General features: G+C 46.0%; 2 protein-coding genes across 2 annotated transcripts in view; both read left to right on the top strand.

Annotated features, from left to right (window-relative positions):
• Positions 1-2,264: 2,264 nt before the first annotated feature.
• The window catches only part of GAN (gigaxonin), a gene marked incomplete at both ends in the record, with an annotated part of 53,755 nt that continues 31,389 nt past the window's right edge, over positions 2,265-24,630 (top strand). Inside the window, one exon of the mRNA XM_079724020.1 lies at positions 2,265-2,431. Within this exon, the coding sequence (XP_079580146.1) occupies positions 2,265-2,431 (167 nt within the window). The remainder of the gene's footprint in view (positions 2,432-24,630) is intronic.
• Positions 3,025-23,979, top strand: LOC307067076 (protein SLC31A2-like; the record flags this gene model as incomplete). The annotated part of the gene is made up of 3 exons (XM_079724363.1): positions 3,025-3,072; positions 17,980-18,166; positions 23,549-23,979. The coding sequence occupies 3 exons, from the start codon at positions 3,025-3,027 to the stop codon at positions 23,977-23,979; spliced, it is 666 nt and encodes a 221-aa protein (XP_079580489.1).

Below are 24,630 nucleotides of genomic sequence, written 5' to 3'. Positions count from 1 at the left end.
TTAAAATCCCTCCATCCATCCAACATTTACTGAGCACTAATAGGGCCAGGCAGTGAGCTTGGCACCTAGAAATGGAGATGCCCTGAAATATACAAGCTAGCAGGCGACATGGATAAATAAACCCCTTACAGTAATTTTCCTGCCAGAGCAACTTTCAACGTACAGCAATAACTTCAAGAAAGAAGTGTTGACTGCTCCCATGAATACTGGGCAGGTATCATGGTGAAGATAAGCTCCAGCTGCTTATCTTATTGACTTTGTATCATTACATTTTACAACGTACACAAAAATATAGAGATGGGTACAACGAATCTCCATGTACCCATGACCTGGCTTTAAAAGTAGTAACTCATAGCCACTTTTTTTTTTAAACATCTTTATTGGAGTATAATTGCTTTACAATGGTGTGTTAGTTTCTGCTTTATAACAAAGTGAATCGGTTATACATATACATATGTTCCCATAGCTCTTCCCTCTTGCGTCTCCCTCCCTCCCACCCTCCCTATCCCACCCCTCTAGGTGGTCACAAACCACCTAGCTGATCTCCCTGTGCTTTGTGGCTGATTCCCACTAGCTATCTATTTTACGTTTGGTAGTGTATATATGTCCATGCCACTCTCTCACTTTGTCATAGCCACTTTTGATTCAATTATACCTCTACCCACTTCACTCCATCCCTTTGTTTTGTTCTGAAGCCAATCCTAGACGTTTTAATCATTTCATCCATAATACTGAGCTGGAAATGTCTGGACTTTCCGCTAGTAACATCCTTCTCCCAATCTCTTCTTTTGCCAGTGACTCCACCAGAGTTATATACCCTGATTCCCACCAGTAACCCCAAATCCTTGACTGGTTCAGGGTAAAGATCCAAGACTTTATTGGAGCCTCTGAGTTGACAGAAGGAAAAGCCTGAGCTGATCTAGTGAAAACCCCATCCTGCCTTATCTGGAATACTGAACATATTCTTCTGGTCCTTGGCCTTTGTAAAACTGCTAATTTCTTATAAGCTTGTTGAGCCCGTAATGTGTGGACAAAACGGGGGCTACTTTCCACATTCCCATGTGCCCTTAGCAACCTTCCCAGAAACCTCAGACAGTATGGGGCTTGCTCTGCAGGCCAAGCTGCCCCAGATTTGCTTCCTGTCACCACCTTGATCTTCACTGGGTGGGGAGCCTGGTCACATCTGAACATCTGGCCTCTCTACCTCCCACCCCTTCAGCGTTTCTCTCTCTCTCTGAAATGTACCAACATCATGCAATTAGTTACTCAACCCATAACATTATCCTGGACTCCCTCTCCCTTCTAATTCTGCCTATTCTTTTAAAGCCATCCACTACTGTCCACCTCCATCATCACCCTTCCATCCAGGCCACCATTCCCTTCCCTCAAGTATGGCAATATTTAAGCACTTTTCTGCCTTTGGCACCCCCCCCCCCCCAATTCTCCACGCAGCAGCTGAGTGATCTTCGTGAAACGACCTGCTAAAAACCCTCTCATGGTTCCTAACCTACAGGATCAAGACCAACTTCCTTATCACTGCTCAGGAGGCCCTGCTTCTGCTCCATCTCCTCCCTGGCAAGCAACCCAAACGCTCTTTTCAGGGCCTGGTTTCTCGGGTCTCTGTGCTCCTACCTGGGAAGCGCCTTTTCTCTCGTAAATAGTGAACGCTACAACTACTGCGCCCTCGCTTACATGCGTTATCTCACATGAATCCGCAACAACACTAAGATATCATCTTCATTTTGCAGACGGACAAATTAAGGATGGGCACCTTACCCATGGTAACACAGCTAGTGAGTGGAAGAGCCGAGACTCGGATTCAGACTCACGGCGCCAAAGGCCACGGGCTTAACCACCGAGTGCCAGCCTGCCCGCACACCCCTCCATCGCTGCAGCGATCGCTCTCAGCGGCGGACCGCGCCCGGCAGCGCCCGTTCAGGGACCGGCAGCTGAGTAGGAGGAACGAGGCTTCGGATTGGCAGCCTCCGGCGACGCCGGAGGAGAGGGAGGGCACAAAGGAGCGAGGGCGTCGCGCAGAAATGACGCAACACCGCGGCTCCTTAAAGGCGCCAGACTCTGGAGCGGCGCACGGCGCAGGCGCGTTCCGGAGGCTCCCGATTTTGCTCGCAGCGGTGAGAGCCGGCCCGGGCAGACGGGCGCGAGCGGGCTGTGCAGGCAGGGCGCGCGCCGGACGCGGGTGGCTCAAGGGGTCCGTTTGGGCGGCGTCCGGAGCCCGACCGGCGGGCTGAGGAGCGGGCGCCGCGATGGCCGAGGGCAGCGCCGTGTCAGACCCTCAGCACGCCACGCGCCTACTGCGAGCTCTCAGCTCTTTCCGCGAGGAGTCCCGCTTCTGCGACGCGCACCTGGTCCTCGACGGGGAGGAGATACCGGTGCAGAAGAACATCCTGGCGGCTGCCAGCCCGTACATCAGGTGAGGAAGGGGCCAGGCGGGGCCGCGCTGCCCGGAGCCCGGGGACGGGGCGAGCCGGGCGTGTCCCCGGAACCCCTGGTCCCCACCCCCCAGCCGCCGGGGTCCCTCTGGTCACCGCTTAGCGCGGTGTCCCTCCTGGCAGACACGCCGGCCGGGCCCCACTCGTTGCTTCCCCGCAGAACAGCCCCTATGGCTTCGGCCGGGCCGGGCCCCTGCCCCCCACAGGACCCCACTCCCCCTGGAGTTGACCCCGGACCTCAGTCCCCCCGCCCTCCTCCTCGAGTTCCCACCGCCCTGCGCTGGCCGGGGCCTCAGAACCCTGGAGGCCCCCAGACGCCGTCCTGGGCCGGACCCGGCCCCGCGACCGCGAGCAGGGCTTGGGCGGCGCCCGGGAAGAGCTGCCCCTTCGCCCCGGCCCAGCCCGCGGATCCCGGCTGAAGTTTGCCGGCCGTTCGCCTCCAAATCGACGCATAGTGGGCCGGGCCCAGCGCCGCGAAAGCGGCCAGGGAGCGCCCCTCCCGCGGAGAAGCCAAACAAACACCTCCTCTCCGGGTGTTGGCAGAGGGAAAACCCTGTCGGATCTTTTTCTTAGGATGGACGATCCGACACCACCCCCCCACAGCCCCAAGTTCTTCGCAGAAGTGACTTTCCACCCTTTGTGGAAACTCCTTTTAAAAAGAAGGGTAATGCATTATAGACGTTAAAGTAAGCTGTAGCACATTTTAAAAGACTTACTGTAATTCTCAGGATGCTGTTACAACCCGAGGACCATGAGATTTTAGCGACTTACAGAAGACATTTTAAAACAAAGCTTAACCTGGTTTGCCAGCTCAGCTAACGAGGTGAATTAAAGGTTGATAGGACAGTGCTCATACAAGTGTGTCACATCTTGAGGGGGCTGTTATGTTACAGCAACTTTCTTGCAAACTGGGTTACTCTTTTAATAAAAGAAAAAAAAAATGCTAGAAGCTGGAGAAACTGCCTAGTAAGCTGGTTAAATATAGACTAATAGTAGAGAATGTCACTAGAATTGACAGGTCAGAAAAGGCAAAATGATGTGCGCTGCATTCTTAGTGCATTGTCCTAGCAGAATTCGTCACACAAACTGCATTTTAACCTTTGCATTGGCAGACATTTGTGCTAAGTCAGAAGCAGTTCAATTGCTCTGGTAACTTCTGGCTCCTCCTGGCTCTCTTTCTTAAATCCACTTGCACTCTTTCTTTGTGGATTTAAAGGTGGGGCTGGGGTGAGTTGTCATTAGTGTGGATTTAGATTGCCAACATGACGGATGTCTTATAGCTGGCAGTTCAGAGCTTTGAGCAGTCAATATAAAATTGGCATCAGCAAGCCAGCGTCTTCCCTGTATCCAAAGTATTCCCTGTTTGGGGAAATGGTTAGGAAAACTACTTTAGATGTATTAGTGTAGTTCTGTAAGTGACATCCAGCTGGCTTAAAAGAAACTTGCAAATCACCAAATACATGCTCTCTATTCCCTTTCCACGGTTCATTTTTCTCCATAACACTTGCCACTATAATATACGCTATATTTCATTCATTTACTCTGTGGATCTTCCCCACCCACAGTGTAAGCTCCAAGAGGCCAGGGACTTTCCTTTCGTTCATTACCGTATCCCTGGCACACAGAAAGACCGGTGCCTAGTGGTTAGCAGATGGGTTGAAGCAGGGACTGCCTTCCTGTATGCCACAGAAGATTGGACATGAGAGGACCGGCCCTGGTGCGTTTCCATTTCAGATGCTCAGTTGTCCCTCATGGAGAAGAGCCCTGCACCTGCTTTCTGCTCCCAGCTTTCACTCTTCTGCGAGTTGTCCATAGATGACTTCATCTTGGCTTCAGCTCACTAGTCTGATAAATGAGGGATAAAATGCTTCTTCATCTCATTTAATCTTTGACCCACACTGTGAAGAAGTAGGTAACAGTGCTTTGAGCCGCTCACAGGTCTGCACACAGGTTTCCAAAGGTAGTGGTATCACTGCTATATCTGCTGAATTAGGAAAGGTGGGGCATCCGCTTGTGACATGGTGGCACGTATGAGAATATTTAGTAATGTGAAATGTTATTTAGACTAGCAGTAATTTTTTTCTCTATTTTTAGTTTTTTTTTTAAAGATTTATTTATTATTTATTTTATTTTATTCTTGGCTGCGTTAGATCTTAATTGAGGCACGCGGGATCTTTATTGGGGTACGCGGGATCTTTCATTGCGGTACGCGGGATCTTTTGTTGCGGCGTGGGCTCTTCGTTGCGGTGTGGGCTCTTAGTTGTGGTGCACGGGCTTCTCTCTAGTTGTGGGTTTTTCTCTCTCTAGTGGCGTGCAGCCTCCAGGGCGCGTGGGCTCTCCAGTTGAGATGTGAGAGCTCAGTAGTTGTGGCGCACGGGCTTGGCTAACGCGCAGGCTTGGTTGCCCTGCGCCATGTGGGATCTTAGTTCCCCCGACCAGGGCTCGAACCCGCGTCCCCTGCATTGTAAGGCGGATTCTTTACCTCTGGACCACCAGGGAAGCCCCGCTAGCAGTAATTTAGATGTGAAACATTACTAATCATAGTAGCAGAGCCAAAAGGGACTTCAGACCCCTCTAATCCAATTCTGTTACTTTCCAGATAAAGAAGTGGTGCTCGGTGGGCATTAGTGATTTGTATTACAATTAAAGAAGTGATGCTCGGTGAGCATTAGTGATCTTTATTACAGTGAAGTTATTAGCACTTAATGGTTGAACTAGGATTAGACTCCAGGTTAATGACACCTAGTCTCCTACTCGTTTACTATACCAAGCTACAGCATTACTCACATGTAACTATTCTTTACAAGTTAGTAAGCGGTAGAGTTTACACAATATGCTATGATTTACGTGCTTATTAGCAAGTCAGTAAGCAGTAGAGTTTACACAATATGTTATGGTTTACGTGCTTATTAAGTACTTTCACATGCTGTCTCACTTTGATTTTCATTTTCAACCATCTTGTACAGTAGGCAGGGCAGATATTTTTTGACATTTTACAGATAAATATGAATTAGTCAATATGTGTTTTTTCAGTGACTAATTGCTGTAACTTTATTTGACTGTTGAAGTGGTATATTTGTTCTTGGGGTTCTTTTAAAATTATCAATCTCAAGGCTACTTCAAAGTAATATGACTAATTTGTGTTACTACTTAGAAACAAACTTTAGTTTTTGATACCAATGATGTTGGGCTTTTATAACATCTTTGTTTTGTTTGAATGGAACTTAAAGAATTCTATTGAAACAAAATGAGTTTGTGTGTTCTAGAACTTGATGTTTCTCACTTTCCCTTTTGAAGCTTAAGCATTTAGGTCTGTGATGTCATTAATATATGGATTAGGAGTTCAAAAGTTTGGTAGTCTTTGAAGTTTTATAAAAATCTGAGTTTTGTTTAATGTCTTCAGTTAGCCTGGTTTTAGTAACTGTCATAGGGGTCTGAAGTTGGGCAGTTTAGAAACAATGTTATATATTGCTTCTGTATCATCAACCAAGGGAAGCAATCCAACACTGTTGCACTAGGAATTAAAGCAACTCATTTGGCATACTTTCTACTTAATATAGAAGTCTTTTAGCCTTACTGGTTTACTCTTTTCCTGTGCTTTATCTTTGGTTTAACATTTGTTCTTCCTCCGGGTCGTCTTAGCAATCATACTGCCTTAGAAACACTTTCTGTATAAAAGGAAAAAGCCAGAAAAAACCCAAGTTCGGCCACAAAACCCCAGTGATAACCTGAGAGAAGATTGTGTAGGGTATGCGTCACGCAGCGTAAGATTCAAATGCTGCAGGGAGGACAGGCAGGAGCTTCCATAGTTCATCACTCACCCCAGTAAGTGGGATGCTACTTTCCCAGCATGCCCTCTGCCCAGCATTTTCTCATGATCCTGAATGACATTTTTCCTTTGGTTTGTTGGGAAAACAAAATCTAAATGTAGCTGACGACCTTTAAAAATGATGACATTGGGGCTTCCCTGGTGGCGCAGTGGTTGAGGTCAGCCTGCCGATGCAGGGGACGTGTGTTCGTGCCTCGGTCCGGGAAGATCCCATATGCCGCGGAGCGGCTGGGCCCGTGAGCCATGGCCGCTGAGCCTGCGCGTCCAGAGCCTGTGCTCCGCAACGGGAGAGGCCACAACAGTGAGAGGCCCGCGTACCGCGGGGGAAAAAAAAAAAAAAAAAAGAATGATGATATTGAATTCATAGGTATAACAACGACCCACAGCAACCCTTTCCTTTCTCAGCAACCCTGAGACCTTCTGGGAAAGGTTCCCTGAGGCTTATAGGAAATTTCCTTTTCTCTTGAATACTGCAAAATTTGCTTTGCTTCATGTCTGAGGCTCTTCTCATTCTGGCACAATTCCCTTGATCTGATGTGGAGTTCAGACTCCTCTCTTTCGTGAGCTGTGGTTCTTGGGGGGTAATGTACGTGAAAGGATTTGGCAATGAATTGCCGTGTGATTCTGCAGTGGCCTTATAGTGGCTCTGTACAGGTTCCAGTCCCGTATCCACTTTTGGGAATTTTGGTTTTTCTAGGCAATCTGTTGGAACATGAGTTTGTTTAGCTTTTAGTCCTGGAGAGTAAAGGAAAGAAAGATTCCCAGGATTTTGGGATCCTTTGATGAGTTAGCCAGCAATAAGAATGGCAGTTTTTGTCCCTGTTTTTTGAGAGAAAGCTGGTCTAGTGAGGGTGGAGTGGAGGCATTGGGCCTAGAATCCAGCCTGGATCATCTTGGACAACTTTTCTGGGCCTTAGTCTTCTCATCTGTGAAGTGAGGTTGATTGGGCTCCATGCTGTTTTAGGTCCGCTTGGCGTGTCTGTGTTGTGGGGAGGGAATCTGTCTCTGTTCTTACAGCTTTACTGTATCATCTAAAGTTTTGTTGCATATTGATGTTAAAGCCTTTCCTTTGCCCTGTCACATAGGACTTGGTTGGGTATTCTGCTATATAAATCCAGCCCTGTAGAGTTGTTTTGTAACAAGCATTTATTTTATGCTGTTAATCTGGATGCTTTCCAAGGCCTAATTATTGATGAGCCTGTTTTGCCATTTAAATCTAAAATTGGACTCATAGATGATGCTGATGAAACTTCTTAAGGAGACTAATATGATCTCTGTAGGACTCCAGGTTTCATGGTGATGTAGAAATTGTTATCATCCTTTCTTTGGGTACTTGAAATCTGCCCTGTATTTTATGAGCAGTAAAGTCCACGAGTGTTGTCTGCTATGTGCGGAGCAAGCTGTCAGCCCCCAAGTCCCTTTTCTTTCACTTGTGCTCCGAGTTCATAGTCACCTGGGTATATAGCAGCTCATGAATGATTGTCATAAGGGTTTTGTATAGCGATTGTAACCTGTTAAGTTTCTTAGTTCTCAAGGGTTCAGCTAGAAGCTCCAGGTTCTGAGACTGTTGCTGAATCCTGAGCAGTCTTTAAATCAAATCAGCTGTACCTACCGCTTGCTATCCTCTGATGGTGATGGGAAACACATTGGGCCTGAATATCTTTTGATGGATCTAGGCTTGTTTGTTTTTAGCCACCTACTATAAGGCATCCTTTACAACTGCTTAAAAAGATGAAATCTGTCCAGAAGGGCTTACAGTCCCTTGGTTCAAAATGATCGTCTCCATCCTTCTCCTCCTCTTCCTGCCCCGCTCCTCCCCTTCCCTCTCCCCCTTTCCCTCCCCCCATCTCCTCCCCTTCCCTCTCCCCCTTTCCCTCCCCCATCTCCTCCCCTTCCCTTCCCCCCTTTCCCTCCCCCATCTCCTCCCCTTCCCTTTCCCCCTTTCCCTCCCCCATCTCCTCCCCTTCCCTTCCCCCCTTTCCCTCCCCCATCTCCTCCCCTTCCCTCTCCCCCTTTCCCTCCCCATCTCCTCCCCTTCCCTTTCCCCCTCCCCCTCCCCCATCTCCTCCCCTTCCCTCTCCCCCTTTCCCTCCCCCATCTCCTCCCCATCCCTTCCCCCCTCCCCCTCCCCATCTCCTCCCCTTCCCTCTCCCCCTTTCCCTCCCCCATCTCCTCCCCTTCCCTTTCCCCCTTTCCCTCCCCCATCTCCTCCCCTTCCCTTCCCCCTTTCCCTCCCCCATCCCCTCCCCTTCCCTTTCCCCCTTTCCCTCCCCCATCCCCTCCCCTTCCCTTTCCCCCTTTCCCTCCCCCATCTCCTCCCCTTCCCTTCCCCCCTTTCCCTCCCCCATCTCCTCCCCTTCCCTTTCCCCCTTTCCCTCCCCCCATCTCCTCCCCTTCCCTTCCCCCCTTTCCCTCCCCCATCTCCTCCCCTTCCCTTTCCCCCTTTCCCTCCCCCATCTCCTCCCCTTCCCTCTCCCCCTTTCCCTCCCCCCATCTCCTCCCCTTCCCTCTCCCCCTTTCCCTCCCCCCATCCCCTCCCCTTCCCTTCCCCCCTTTCCCTCCCCCATCTCCTCCCCTCCCCCTTCCCCCTCCCCTCCCCCTCCTCCTCTTTAGTACTTGCAGTCATATTTGATTAAACCCTTTTCTTAACGTGAGTTTTTCAAAACCGATATTAAAGTATGTTTTCTTTCAGAGGATCAAAGAAGTATTTTCTCTGGGCTTCTTAAGGAAACTAAGAGCATGTGAATTGGAGCTCTAAGTTTAACATAGATTACTTATTTCAGGTGAAATATATGTGTTTATTTGTACAAGGCAGCGGTTGCCACTCTTAGTAGCAGTGAATGCTCTAATTCTGGACAGGTTCTCGGAAGGTTTCAAACGATGAAACAAATCAATAAACTTCTTGTTAGACTAGTGAATCTAACATAAAGTGAAGTGTTGAATGTTTAGATTTATTGTAGAACTTTCCTGAGGGTTGTCGTTTTGAATAATAGTAATGTGATAGAAGTAAATCCTAGCTCCACGGAATACCAGCTGATAAGTTCTCCCTCTTTTACCTATGCCCTTTGACTTTTACCTCTTCTTCCAGTGTGTATTTTCCTCTGCAAGTCCTCTTCAGTGCTCTTAAAGTAATTTTTATTATATAATTTAGAGAGTCAAGCAAAGTGCTTTTCCACATAGAAAGTTTGGTTCCTTGGATTTAGATTTGGATAATAGAGACTAAGCATCCAGATTACAAAACCGTCTTATCCGTTGTTTACACTGTTAATCAGTCTGTCTCATGATATCAAAGTGAGGCTTAAAATCTATTTATAATCCATAAAGAAAACATAATTAGGACAAATAAGGAGTTGTTTGGCTTCATCCTTCAGAAGGATACAAATCTCTCATTTTGTGCACTAGAGCTATAATATAAATGCATAATTTTTAAGTTGGAATCCTAGGTTAAGGGTGGAGGTGCGGGGGTGTGGGTGTGACAGTTGGCAGGTTAGGGTCACAGCCTTGAATTTGAGTGCTTCCCATGGGTCCTCTGCCTCCTAAGACACGATGAGTCCAAAGAAGGAAGGAGATCAAAGATGGCAGCTGTAGCTCTATGGAGGGTAAAGGTCGTGTGTCCATCTAAATGTCCTCTGTCACTCAGGTGGAGTTCTTGACCCCCATGTTCAGAAGAGCAGAGACTGAAGTCGTTTTCCTAAGTATTGCCAAAGAATGTCTTCACCACAGAATGATGGTCTACTGTTTGCTGCTTCCATTTCTCTGTGGGAGTAAATTATATTTTATTTTCTTCTTTTCAGAGAGTTTTAGAAAAATAGAATACTTAGGGAAAAATAAGATCTTGGTGAAATATTTTGTTAGATAAAACAGTTAGCCTTCAGGCAGTAAAGCTTTGGGAGGCAGCACATATCAAGTGGAAGCGGGGAAGACTGGTTTTTAAAAACAGACTGTTATAATGGGATATAGACCAATACAGTGTCCTTCATTTTTCTGTTTAGAGTTAATGTGCTAATGGATATAGAACCTTAAATGTACATCTTTGTTCATAGGTATTTTGTGATTCTCTCAACTACTAAGTATTTTGGTATCTTTTTAGGAGCAATTTTAAAGACCATTTGACACTTGTGATTTTTATGTTAACACGATAAGATGAGTAGAAATATTGTAAAACATAGTTTTATAGTCATATTCGCATTCATCATTAACCAGTTGCCTATGCCTCTGAATAACTGTAAATTGTCTAGTACTGTTGAACTCAAAATATTTTCAGACTTTTGTCACTGAAATTGTTTATATCAGTCCGTCCCTGAATTGGAGGAAACTGCATATTTAGGGTGTGAGGTTGGGATGAGTCTCTTCTAACACTTAGAGCACATTCACTGGGAGTGGCCGGCAGTGTGAGAAAGGTGGAATTGAGAAAAGCCATGGGAATCCTTAGAAAGAAAGGTCATTGATCACTGATTTCTCTTCCTTCCTTGCTGGAGCCCACTTCTGCTTCAGGGATGGAATTGGAGGCCAGCAGAACCCAGGGTCTTCTTGAATATTCCATTTGGTTAGTCAAGGGAAGAGTTTCCCACCTCCGTCCAGCTTTTCCTCCTGTGCTAAAGCTGGTATGGGAAGTTCAGACTTACCTCGCAGATTAGAGACTTCTTTCAGGTGTTGTTGGTTGGTTGGTTTGTCTGTTTATTTTCCTGCCTGACTTCTTAACACTGCTGCTTGTATGAGCAGAGCTACCAACTTTGTTCCTTGCCCAAAAGGGAGAATCCCTGTTGCTGGCCGAGAGGGAGCAAACTTCTCATTTCTCTCACCTCCTGCAGTGGAGCAGGAGCAGAATAGGCGCTCTGTTCCCTTTCCTTACTGTCTGTTTTCCTATTGATAGGAAAGGGGACTATGAAAATGTGCACTATTGTCACGCTGTTGGTACATTCTTTAGAAATGTCATCACCACCTTAACCCATATGCTTGTGGGGTTGTGCTCACCAATAATAAAGTACAGTTCAAGAATGAGCATTGTCATAAGTCGTTGAAATGTGTCATGTATTAATTCATCACGGAGTTCCCTGTCAAGGGACCTTATATAACTAGTGTTGACTAATTAGGATTAATCATTCCTTCAACAAATACACAGGAGACACTGGGTATCAGCAACAGCTGGGTGCTGGGGGGAGACGGGCTGGAGTTTGTATTTCATGGTTTGTGGAGTGTTACACCTTCCCAGGCTCCATTGTCTTTCTTGTGTGCTGGCTGCCACTTGAGTGTATATTCAATGATCTCCCACAAACACTGGCAAAACTGAGACTGAGCACATGGAGATCAAAATCACTCAACTTATTTTTTCCACCTGTGGGGCCAGTAAAGGAAAGAAACATAAAGCTAAGAGTTTTTAAATTAGCTTTGACGTTCACTTAATTTTTCACTACTGTACTGTGTAGTGTGGTAGTACCAGCATTTCAAGAACGGGAAAAGAAGAGATTGACTTTATTTTTGGAGTAGTCACTTCTGAAAAAAAAAAAAGAGTATACTTAAATGACTCATCTGATCATTCGCTACTATGTTAGTAACCGCAATTAATCACATGTACAGAAACAACTTTTTAAAATAGAATTATTTATTTATTTTTGGCTGCTTTGGGTCTTCGTTGCAGCGCGCGGGCTTCTCATTGCAGTGGCTTCTCTTGTTGCGGAGCACGGGATCTAGGCGCGCAGGCTTCCGTAGTTGTGGCTCGCGGGCTCTAGAGTGCAGGCTCAGTAGTTGTGGCGCTCCGGCTAAGTTGCTCCACGACATGTGGTATCTTCCCGGACCAGGGCTCGAACACATGTCCCCTGCATTGGCAGGCGGATTCCAGAAACAACTGTTTTTAAGTAGAGAACATAGATCCTTGGCCGAGGTTTCCTACATGCTCGTTCATTCATTAAACTTTTCTTGAGCATTTACGTGTGGTGCTGCCGTGCTCTGGGCTTTCAAGACTCCGGCATCCGCGGACTCCAGCTGGGGAGGCAGACAATGAAGAGAGACGTGAGGGATGGACGTGGTTGCCGCCGTGGATGGGTGAGAGGAGCACCGCTCTGGGGAAGTGCCGCTTCACCTGAGATCTGGAGGAGGGCTTCAGTGTGAGCAGAGCTGGGGGCAGAGGGGCAGGGCACCGGGAGCAGAAGTGCTGCGCTCCGGAGACAGAATCAGACTGGCACAGCCAGGGGGGCGGAGAACAGCAGCGTGAGGAGATGATGAGCGGCAGGCAGCGTGGCAGGAAACCAGACTAGAGGGGTAGCAGGGCCTCGTAGTCCTGAGTTCAGGTTGGCACATGCACTGCTTCCCAACAAGATTAAACTTTCGCGGGAACGTCTCCCAGAGGGGCCGTGTGTGGGGACCCAACTGGGGAGGTGGCGGGTGTGGGAAAGGGACCTCAGAATTTTTTCTGACATGGGTTATTCCATGCAAGAGAGTTTAGGTTTATAAGGCTTTAGGTTAGGCATTGATGGGAGTCATTTAGGAGGGCACTGCAATGGTTCCTACAGGAAATGAGGGTGCCTTGGGCTAGGGTGGGTCCGTGGACTTGGAGTGAAGTGGCTGTAGTAGGGAGATTAGCAATAGGACTTGTTGGTGAGAAAAGGGAAAGACCCAGGAGAGCCCAGGGTCACTTCCTCAGTATCCTCAGTGACCAGTGCTTATCATCACTTACTGTGGGTATAAGGACAGCTGTAAAAGACTCTGTGGAGTACAGGATCTGTCCTCAGAGTTTACAGCTTAGTTGTGAAGGCACAAAGTATAGAACCAAGGCTATTTTAATTGCATAGACACTTCTAGCCATAGGAGTTCCGAGGAGGAAGGACCCCTTGCGTGATCCCATAAGGTTTCGTAAACAGAATTGAACACGGCCTCGGGGAGGAGTTGGAGGTGGGTGGGTGGGCGGGTAGGGAAAGAGGAGGGCAAGGAGAAGGGTTCAGGTGAACAAAGGTGTGAGTGCTGGGGCTTGTATGCGCCCAGGGTAGTAAGTATACTTCCCCGGGCTGGACTGGGGCCTTGGCTAGGGATGGGGGCAAGTGCTGGTGGACGGGCAGGTCAGGATGGTATTCCTGAGTGCCAGGCTAGTTCGCTTAGATTTTTCTTTTTTTTTTAAACATCTTTACTGGAGTATATTTGCTTTACAGTGGTGTGTTAGTTTCTGCTTTATAACAAAGTGAATCCGTTATACATATACATATAGCCCCATATCCCTTAGATTTTTATTCAGTCTTTCACCAGTAGTGCTAGTGATAGAAACAGAGCCCTGCCTTAAGAAGGTAACTTGGTGGTTGTTTGTTCACAGGACCGAGAGGGGGACCAGAGTTGCTTACTGATTCAGGTCAGCGCCCCGTGGCGCTGTCCCGCACCATGTCAGTAGTAGTGGCCGAGGTTGGGATTAGAGGAAGAAGCAATCGACTGCTAATTCGATGTGGGAATTAGGCTGAGGGAGAGGGAAGAGCTGACAGGTTTTGAGGCCAGCTGCTTAAGAAAAGTGGTGAAGGTAACATCTGTCTTCGATGTGTCCTATTCAGGGTAGCATCGCTCTATAAACCCCTTAAGTACACTCTTGTAGTTCTTGAAAACTCTGGAGTGTGACACTTACCTGTGAATGTGTGTGTTTCTCACCTCTGCCTCTCTTGACTTCCTGCTTTTTACTGGCAGAGGAATTCCTGTTCATCCTTCAGGACCCGGTATCCCTTCCTTTCTAACATTTTCCCAATCCTGCCGAATAATCACTCTGTCCTTCAGGCTTCTCTGTAGTGTATGGCGTGTACCTTCAGTGTACCATGTGTCAGTGCTCCACTGACTTCTATTCAGTGGGGAGAAATAGAACAGACAGATGGACTGGGTGCTTTGAAAGCATCTTTTATCTCTAGGGCCAGAGGCACTAAATCCATTAGTGGAAAGTCTGTAGGTAAGAGACTTCAGCTGACTGCAGTCTAAGTACTGATGAAGAAGTAGATCAGAGTTCAGGATGCCGTATACACTGCTTCCAAACAAGATGAAACTTTTGGCTGCGGCGTTTTACTGTATAGCTGAATATGTATTGGGGACTGGGGGAGAGGCACAGAAGAAACCATCTGAGAACAGATTTTAACCAGAACAGAGTCTTTAATTTTGTGCTGTTTCAGATGGCTCAGTCAAGCTCAACCAAGTCCATTTCTGGTGCCAAGAAACCTGGGAGAAGGGGCCAAATTCTTTATTCAAAAGTAGTAGCTCCAGTGAGAGAGCTTTTGTCACAACATGACTAAAGAATTAATAGAGAAGCATTCATTCCCTTGACAACATTTTGGAAGGCATTTTCAGCTTCAGGTTGTTTAGAGAAGTTTATAACAGTAGATTATAAATTAAGAAGGCGCCAGAAGCAGAAAGATCATTGTGAGATGCTGAAGTGGAACTCATCCTGAGCTGCCTCTCATTTATTAAAGAAAACTGAAAGGGGGTGTGTTTCAGGCTGTACTTGATTTTTGGTTTTGGTTTTGTTTTCCTACTCCCACTGTCCTTTTTTAAAAAGAAAAAAAGAGCTTCTTAACCGTCACTTAACGCTTTGGTTTGAACTCCTTTGAAAGGATGAATACAAAGACACGAATAAATTCATATGAATTCTTACTTCTCCTTTGAATTTATTCAGGAGTTCCACTTCGCCTTTGAAAAGACATAAACCTTCCTTCTAACTCTTTACTTTGGGAAGAGGGAATAGAAGGTGAGTAGAAATATGGACCTCCTTCTGCAGTATGACATTTCTGTAGTATTCAGTGCCATGGGTGTACTGCAGCAAAGAACCAGGTCCACCAGTCTTTAATTGCAGAAGACTTGTAAGAACGCCCCCCAGATCAGAGGGGCTTACTCTTGAGATGGTTATTTCCATGGACTCTTTTATATATATATATATATATATATATATATATATATATAAATTTATTTACTTATTTATTTTTGGCTGCGTTGGGTCTTCATTGCTGCACACTGGCTTTCTCTAGTTGCGGCGAGCAGGGGCTACTCTTCGTTGTGGTGTGCGGGCTTCTCATTGCGGTGCTTCTCGTTGCGGAGCACGGTCTCTAGGTGCGCAGGCTTCAGTAGTTGTGGCACGCGAGCTCAGTAGTTGTGGCTCGTGCGCTCTAGAGCGCAGGCTCAGTAGTTGTGATGCACAGGCTTAGTTGCTCCGCGGCATGTGGGATCTTCCCAGGCAAGGGCTCAAACCCGTGTCCTCTGCAATGGCAGGCAGATTCTTAACCACTGTGCCACCAGGGAAGCCCTCCATGGGCTCTTAAGGTTATAGGAGGAGCCTCTTTTAAACAGCATCTGAAAAATCATACCTGAGGAGAACATCTGGAACTATTTGACAGGTTGAGGCATGAATGTCTTTCTTTTATTTCCAAAAAGTCAGGGTGTGACCAGAACAAGGAATCAAGCTTGTTTCATCCTAGAAGAATTTTTGGCTTCACAAGTTGCTGCCTCATGATTCTGTCTTTGAACTCATCCTAAAATTTTAATATGCATTTTCAAACCTTGTCTTTTAAAAGGTAAATTTTATTGACTGCTTTACTTTCAGATGTACAAGAACTAGATTTAAATTTTAATAATTTTTTATACAAAAAGTTTTATGGAAAACCACATGAGGGTTCAATTATTTATGTCACCCTAAGTTCTAGTTCTGAACAGGGTACTTAATATATTGTTACAGTTGTATTCTATATGTACATATTATTTTTGGTTCATCTTTTCATTTGAAGTCAAGTTGTGTCCCTCTTATTTCTCAGTGTAATACCCATAATCATTTTTAATAGCTATTTGTTATGACGTCATATTGCTGCTCCATATAATTTGCTTCATCATTCCTCTTTGACATTTTAATTTGCAGTTATTTTTTTCTTCTGAATAGTCACTATAAACAAATTAGGGGGAAAAAAAAGACTCTTGGTTGTTTTTTCTTTGTATTTTTTGTGGGTAAACCCACTGTGGGGACTATGTCCCAGGCATATCTGTTTCTGAAGATAGAAACAAATTTGTTCTTATTATATGAAGCCAGATTACTGTCCAGGAAGACTGGATTATCATATCAAGACCCTGGCAGTGTGTGTCTGATTATTTTTTTTCCCCCTCAGGTTTATTACCATTGCCTGGTCCCTTTTGCAAGTGGTTTCTCAAAGTTACTACTATTTTGCATATTATTACTATTTTGTTAGGCTGGATTTCTAAATGTTGTATGTTTGCCATGGTAACAATATTTAGAGCAGGGTTTGGCAAACTTTTTCTCTAAAGGGTCAGAAATATTATAGGCTTTCCAGTCCACATGTGGTCTCTGTCACATACTCTTCTTTGTTTGTTCTTTTTTTTTTTTTTTTTTTTTTTTTTTTGCGGTACGCGGGCCTCTCACCGTTGTGGCCTCTCCCGTTGCGGAGCACAGGCTCCGGACGCGCAGGCTCAGCGGCCATGGCTCACGGGCCCAGCTGCTCCGCGGCATGTGGGATCTTCCCGGACCGGGGCACGAACCTGTGTCCCCTGCATTGGCAGGCGGACTCTCAACCACTGTGCCACCAGGGAAGCCCCTGTTCTCATTTTTAACAACAACCTTTGAAAACATAAAAACCATTTTTAGCTCAAGGGCCATACAAAAACAGGCTGTGGGTTGTAGTGTGTCAACCGTGATCTAGAGTATTTGAGTTTTTAAAATTTGGACATAAAACCTCTAACGCTGGTGATCATCTTTAATGCAGTTTAAATGTCAGGTCGTGATTTGCGTGCCGGTCTTCCAGAGAGCAGAGGCTGGCAGTCAAGGCTGATTCTCCCTGGCTCCCTCACCTGCTCTCCCCCCCGCCCCCGCCCCCCCCCGCCCCGTATTCATCTCTTTCTTCTTGCGTGGTCTGTTGTGTATCCTCTTCCTTCTTCTTAAAAAAAATTTTTTTTCCTTCCTTTCTGGCTCCTCTTCCCGAGCATGAAAGTATGGTTAAGTCCTTTCCAGCAACCGGCGCTTAGGAGATGTGCAGATGTTGAGTGAATGCGTCTGTTAGAAGCAAACATACTCTGCATCCTCCTCTAACAAGTGCACGATTTCCTTGACTTTGCTCCAGTGATTCTTGAAGGAAGAGTCTGTGTACCTCGTCCTCGGTCTCACGTCCTGCTTCACTCTGCGCGTAGGCTCGTGTCTTCTCACTCCATTAAAACTGTTCTTTCAAAAATTGCTAAATATAATGGCCACATCAAGTGAAAACTTCTTTTTTTATTGAAGTAGAGTTGATTTACAATGTTGTGTTAATTTCTGCCATACAGCAAAGTGATTCAGTTATACATATATATATATACATTCTTTTTTAAAATATTGTTTTCCATTATGGTTTATCATAGGATATGAAATATAGTCCCTGTGCTGTACAGTAGGACCTTGTTGTTATTCATTCTATATATAAAAGCTAACATCTGCTAACCCCAAATTCCCACTCCATCCCTCCCCCAGTCCCCTCCCCCTTGGCAACCACAAGTCTGTTCTCTACGTCTGTGAGTCTGTTTCTGTTCCATAGAGAAGTTCATTTGTGTCATATTTTAGATTCCACATATAAGTCATATCATATGGTATTTGTCTTTCTCTTTCTGACTTAGTCAAGTTCAAACTTTTACGTGCTTCTCATACTCGACCTGTCTGCTGTGTTTATCACTCTAGGCTCTCCAGGCCTCTGTGACACCTTTGTCCCATTTCCCCCACAGTCTCCTTTTCTGGTTCTTTCCTCGTCTGTCCCTAAACGTGATGTGGCACAAGCTTCTGTCTTCTCCCTGTACTCTCCCCACGACAATCTCATCAAATCAGCACCAAAGGTGCTGCTGCCCCCTCTCTTCCGGGCCCCAGGCCTGGACATCCGACGGCCAGCTACACGGCCACCCCACACCCAGTCAGGTCCAGCTCCCTCTGCCCCCGGGCAGGTTGTCCTTCATTACCAGACTCTCCAGGAGAAACGGGGGAGTCCTCAGGGCGCCACCCCCTCCCTTACCCTCCTGGAAACTGTCTCTTCATTACCATCGCCGGCACTCGTGCTCTAGCTTCCATAATTCCTGAGTTGTGGCAGGATCTCTGCTGGTCCATCAGTCTCCCAGAGCTGCCACCAGAGTGATGTTTCTAGAATGTAATTAGATAATGTTCGAAACTCCAGTGTCTTTGGGGATGTGGCTGATTCAGGCGCTGGGGCAGGAAGAATATACTATGTGCCTGGAGCATTTGTGCCAGAAAGTAAGGTAAAGAGGTGCTCAAAAGAAGATAGAGGCTTTCAGAAAGAGCACAGACTTGGCCTGAAAGAAGTCCCGACAGCCAAAGCTGGAATGATTTGAGCAAGAAAATGAATACCAACAACATTGGATTATAATCCATAGAATAAAGAAATACCTATGTGTCTATGGATGAATAAATGGATGGATGGATAAATTAATGGTGGAGAAGAAACAGTTCTTTCTTACAGAAGAATTTCAATTAATAAATGTAGAAGAAGGAATAAGAGAATAGGAAATCATCCGTGGAACACCACAGTAATAATGGAGACTAAAATTAGTGGACAAGAGTTTGAAGAGAAAAAGGATATTTGCATATTTTCACATTACCTCTTCTGATATAGTTATTAATTACAAAGGGAAAAATAGTATCTTAGAGTGGAGAAACCTAACAGCACCTAACCAAGTGGCCACGGTTAAGGTCAGCACATTGACACATGGTTAATAACATGCCCAAGGTTAATAGCATATTGACATCATGTTTTCCCTGATGTGACAGGCACAGCATCACTTTGGTAGTATCCCTGCCAGAAATGCTCAGCCTCAGTCTAATCATAAGAAATTAAACCCAAGTTCAGGGACATTGTACAGAATAATTGACCAGTGCTCAACAAAGTGTCAGGTCTTTAAAGATGAAGAAAGACTGAGGAACTGTCACAGGTTAGGTTAGGGACACAACAACTAAATGCAGTTTGGAACCCTGGATTGGGTCACAGAATGGAGAAAGGACATTAGGGGGAAAACTGGTTAAATTTGAATAAAGTCTATAGTTTATTGAATAGATTGACCAGTCTTTATTTCTTAATTTTGATCATTGTACTAAGATTATATAGGTTACATACTAAGTGAAGTAACCAGAGAAAGACAAAGATCAAATGATGTTGCTTATATGTGGAATCTTAAAAAAAAAAAAAAAAAGATACAAATGAACTTATTTACAAAACAGAAATAGGGCTTCCCTGGTGGCACAGTGGTTGGGAGTCCGCCTGCCGATGCAGGGGACACGGGTTCGTGCCCCGGTCCGGGAAGATCCCACATGCCGCGGAGCGGCTGGGCCCGTGAGCCATGGCCACTGAGCCTGCGCGTCCGGAGCCTGTGCTCCACAACGGGAGAGGCCACAACAGTGAGAGGCCCGCGTACCGCAAAAAAAAAAAAACAGAAAAAAAAAAACAGAAATAGACCCATAGGCATAGAAAACAAACTTATGGTTACCAAAGAGGAAAGGGGAGTGATACATTAGGAGTTTGGGGTGAACATATACACACGACTATATATAAACCAGACAACCAGCAAGGACCTACTGTAGTACACAGGGAACTCTACTCAATATTTTGCAATGACCTGTAAGGGAAAAGAATCTGAAAAAAAATAGATGTATATGTGTGTATAACTGAAACACTTTGCTGTATTCCTGAAGCTAACACAGCATTGTAAATCAACTATAATAAAATTTTTTTAATTAAAAATAATTTTTTATTTTAAAAATTAAAAAAAATTTTTAACTGTAATTTATTAATAGTAGATATGCTTCATGAAGGGTATACAGGAACCCTACAATTCTTAAAAACTTTTTTGTGAGTTTAAAATTATTTCAAAATGAAAAGACTTTTAAGAAACTCCTCATGAGTGTCTCCATTTCCCTCAAGGTGAAGTCCACATTCTTTTGCATGGTCCCTTGACTTGGGTTTGTTTGATTTCTTACAACCTTCGATTGAGGTTGCACATTTTTGGCAAGAACAGCACATAAGCGATGCTGCACCTTCCTTGGTGCATTGTATCAGGGGTCCGTGTTGGCAGTTTGTCCCAACATCAGTAGTGTTGGTTTGATCACATGGTTAGAGATGATGTCCACCAGGTTAATCCACTCCTTTTCTCTTTGTAATTAACATGTAATTAATGGGGCGAGACTTTGAGATTATGTAAATATTGCATTCCCCATCAACTTTCTAGTTTTAGCATCCGCTTATGCTCTGTAACTATCATTCCTTCTGTATGTATTAGTCGGGCTCCTAAATTTTAGGCTTAAGCAGCTGGGTAGGAAATCGTACCGTTTACCACGATGGGGACAGTAGAGGGAGGAACGGGCTTTCAGCAGGTTGGGACAAAGATTTATTGTGGAACGTAAAGGGTACTTTATCTAGAGGCTTCAGATGAGGGGGTTAAAACCCAAATTCCTAGAAATGACTGGTAACATTTCATTTTACTAACATTAAGACCATGGTTAGAAGTGACAGTTGGTCAGTTCCTCAAGGGTGGGGACCACCAGCTGGTTGAGATCCAGTTTCTAAATCCATGCCCAGTGCTAAATGCTGTGCCCGGGCAGTGAAGGGACTAGCTGTGCAAAACAGAGTCACCATTTTTATGGGTTTGGTCTCACTTTACAGCTTTCCCTCTGTCAATTGCTGCGTTTCTGCCAGGAGTAATTAATGTCACCCGTGGTCGTGTACACCCACTGTCCCTGTGATATTTTGTGGATACCACCTCCCTCCCTCCCTCCCTGTCCGCTCCCCACCCCCCAGCACTGGCTCACAGTCTACACAGTTTCCTTGAGCTGTCCCTGTTTGAAGTGTAGTGCACACTTTCCACGTTCTCTTTTCAGAAAACATCACCTTCCCTAAGGTGAATTTCTATTTTGTTCAAATCACATGACTGAAAGGCATATACTTTGTGTTTTCGTATTTCTTCCAGATATTGATGTCATTGGATGTGGTTACTCAGAGCGGATCTAAATATGAAACGCTGTACTTCATCTTCAGAGTGGATGATGTGATAAGAGGAGGAAGATGGAAAACATTTTTGTGGATCCTCACGTGTTGTGTGATCGGGGAGCGGGGAGGTGGTCAGGGACAGATAGGACTGTGGCCTCTGCATCGTCTATGGTGAAGTGGCTCTGCTTCGGCTTCATTACCAGGGGCTGGTTTGGTGGGCTGACACCTGGACAGTAAGCCTTTCATTTTCTGGAACCCTTTCCTAACCTTCGCACTTTTCCATCACTCTGTAGCTCCTCATTCCCCATGCAGTGCCCCAGTGATGGTGAGGGGAAGGCAGCAAAGCAGGGCAGGATGGAGTGCCAGGCAGTTAGGCACATTCACAGACGACAGGCCTCCCCTACAGCCAGTTTACATTTGGGCCTCAGCACAAAGGCAGATGATTGCATCAGGGGCCTCTGGATAGTGGAACATTTGAACACTCGATTCTTGAATGCTGACTACAGCACACCCTGGCTCGGATGCCGGGGGAAAGCAGCACCTTCCCCCCAGTGCAGACCAACCAGCGGATGCTGTACAGGGGAGTGTACAGATGCTTAGCTGGTGAATGATGCCACTTCTGAACACTTGTGCTCATTTTGTATTGGAGCCAAATGAAAACAGTAACTGATCATTGCAGCGTTAAAATCCATTGGTTCCCCCACCTGGCTGTGTGCCGTTATCGAGTGCGTGGTATTTTTCAAGTGCCCATTCAGTACTGGACACTTTATGGGGTGTGCAGGTAGAGCAGTGAGCAGAACAAGGTCCCTGTTTTCATGGATGTAAACATTAAACAAATGCCGTCTATTAGATGGTGGTAAATTCTAGGAATAAAATAAAGCAGGGAGGGGAGTGGGGATGTTAATTAATTAATACATTTATTTATTTATTTATCTATTTTTTAAATTTAATTTTGGCTGCTTTGGGTCTTAGTTGCTACGCACAGGCTTTCTCTAGTTGGCGGTGAGCGGGGGCTACTCTTCATTGCGGTGCAGGGGCTTCTCATTGCTGTGGCTTCTCTTGTTGCGGAGCACGGGCTCTAGGCACTCGGGCTCAGTAGTGGTGGCTCGCGGGCTCTAGAGTGCAGGGTCAGTAGTCGTGGCACATGGGCTTAGTTCCACTGCATGTGGAATCTTCCCAGACCAGGGCTCGAACCCGTGTCCCCTGTGTTGGCAGGCGGATTCTTAACCGCTGAGCCACCAGGGAAGCCCAGGGGCTATTATTTTAGATAACAGGGTACCTGGGCCGCTCTTTGGAGGTATAACTGGAGTAGAGACCTGAAGTCAGTGAAGGATTAAGTCTTCCTTCCACTAATCAAGGAAGTGGGAGGTGGAGAGAATATTCCAGGCAGGAGGGAATACATCAGAATAAGCTGGGGAACTTTTAAAATACACATTGTCTTGGACCTGACATAATTGGTCTAGGACCTGCTTTTCTATAAAAGCTCTTCAGAAGCTTCTGGGAAGCAGGTTGGGGAGCTACTCTTAAAATCCATTAAAAGTATGAGTCATTCCAGGATCTATATGAGGAAAACAGTATTGATGGTAAATGAGTAAAAACCGTAATCCCTCTGGGTAAAAAGAATTGGAGGCAAAGAGAAATGAATAGAGGAAATTAAAGGAAATAATGAAGGGAAAGAAACAGTCTTGAACCTTAATGAGAATGCTATTCTTATAATAAAGTTTGATTCTCAGAATAATAGAGGACTGCGGCTCTGGTCCCCGTTTCTACTTTTTCTTTGGCACCTCCTGCTCTGAGTGAACCAATGTCCTGCTGGTGGCAGTTCCCAGACGGGACACACAGCACCATACCTGTGTTTTCTCGTGGTTTCCTCTGCTCACTGCTCCCTGACTTTGCTTGGTCTTGTGGGAGGAGCATTGCAAGGATTAGTTAGCCTATGTAGGTTGAGGTGCTGTGCAAGGGGAGCTTACCTAGAGGTTGGCCGATGGCACCTAGCTCATAGCCCACCGTGTGCCTCGGGATCTCCTTGGACCTCCCTCTGGGACACCTGGTCACGTGTCAGACATCGGTGTAAACGCTTTTCTCCTGGGTAGATGGAATTCTTAGGTGGCAGAACTGGGGGATAGATGGGTTCCTGCATTCCCATCCACCAAAAAGCAGGCCTTGTTGTGAGAGGATGCCATCTGTGGATGGAAATACTACCTGCACATTTATATTTCATAAAGTTGACTGGGACTAAAAAAATACATTTTAAAAATAGACTGCCTTTTTTAGAGCAGCTTAAGGTTCACAGCAAAATTGAGAGGAAGATAGAGGTTCCCCATATACCTCCTACCTACTTCCGCTTCTCTTTGATTTCTGGAGTGTCCACAGTCCTTCAGGCGTGGCCCTTTTGGTGTTGGTCGTCTTGCTCCTGGCTGTGTGGTATGAAGGCATCAAGGTTGGCAAAGCCAGGCTGCTCCACCAGGCCCTGATGAGCCTGTGCATCTCCACCAGCCAGCAGCTCATCGAAGAGACAGACCAGAATTCTTCAAGCTCAGAGTCCCCCGCAGTCAGCAGAACCCACCTCAGGTGGTTCTTGTGTCACTTCGGCCAGTCTCTACTTCATGTTGCTCAGGTGGTCATCGGCTGCTTCATGATGCTGGCTGTTATGTCCTACAACACCTGGATTTTCTTTGGCGTGGTCCTGGGCTCAGGTGTGGGCTACGACCTAGCCTATCCACATCTCAGCATGACTTAGCTGGTGACAGCTATGCAGGCTCTGGGGGCTGGAGAGAGCTGGGGCCCCTCCTTCCAGACATTGAACTTCCAGCCCCACGTCTCCTTTTTCTTCTGTTGGCTGTTCTCACGGCATTCCCAGCTCCTGGAAACTTTGAGCTGAAGCCAGCACTTGTTCCCTGGAGTTCAGAGGCCACTGCAGCTCCTCAGCCAGGCTGCGAGGGCCCAGGCATAGTCTTTCTGTGCCTTAAGAAGGCTGCTGTGACCAGAGGGTGGATGAAGAGACCAGAACCCGGGGGGCAGGTTTCATGATGATGGCAGCATATGCTGGGACCTGTTTCCCTTTCTTGGGGGGAGAGTGATAGCAGACTAAAGGCAGAGAAGCAGGACTGTTAGCAAGGCTTTGACCCATCCTCCAAATAGAGTGAGCTCCTCCCATCAGACAGCACTGCCTGCAGGAAGATGATACTTTAATGGCTTTAGGTGTCAGGGAGCTCTTCATGGCCTTCATGCCCCCCTCTTATCCTGATCCTCCTTCTATGCAAAACCAAGAACTGCATTGAATAATATTCAATACAGATGTTCTTTATATATTACTTACTGCTCACGCGTAATGATCTGGTAGGGAAACCTGACTCATCCATTTAAAATACTGAGTAAGCCACAGGGGGTA

The sequence above is a fragment of the Hyperoodon ampullatus genome (assembly GCF_949752795.1).
Source record: "Hyperoodon ampullatus genome assembly, chromosome: 18".
Lineage (NCBI taxonomy): Eukaryota > Metazoa > Chordata > Mammalia > Artiodactyla > Ziphiidae > Hyperoodon > Hyperoodon ampullatus.
Note: the sequence above shows the minus strand (reverse complement) of the source record. Positions and strands in the feature narration are given on the sequence as shown.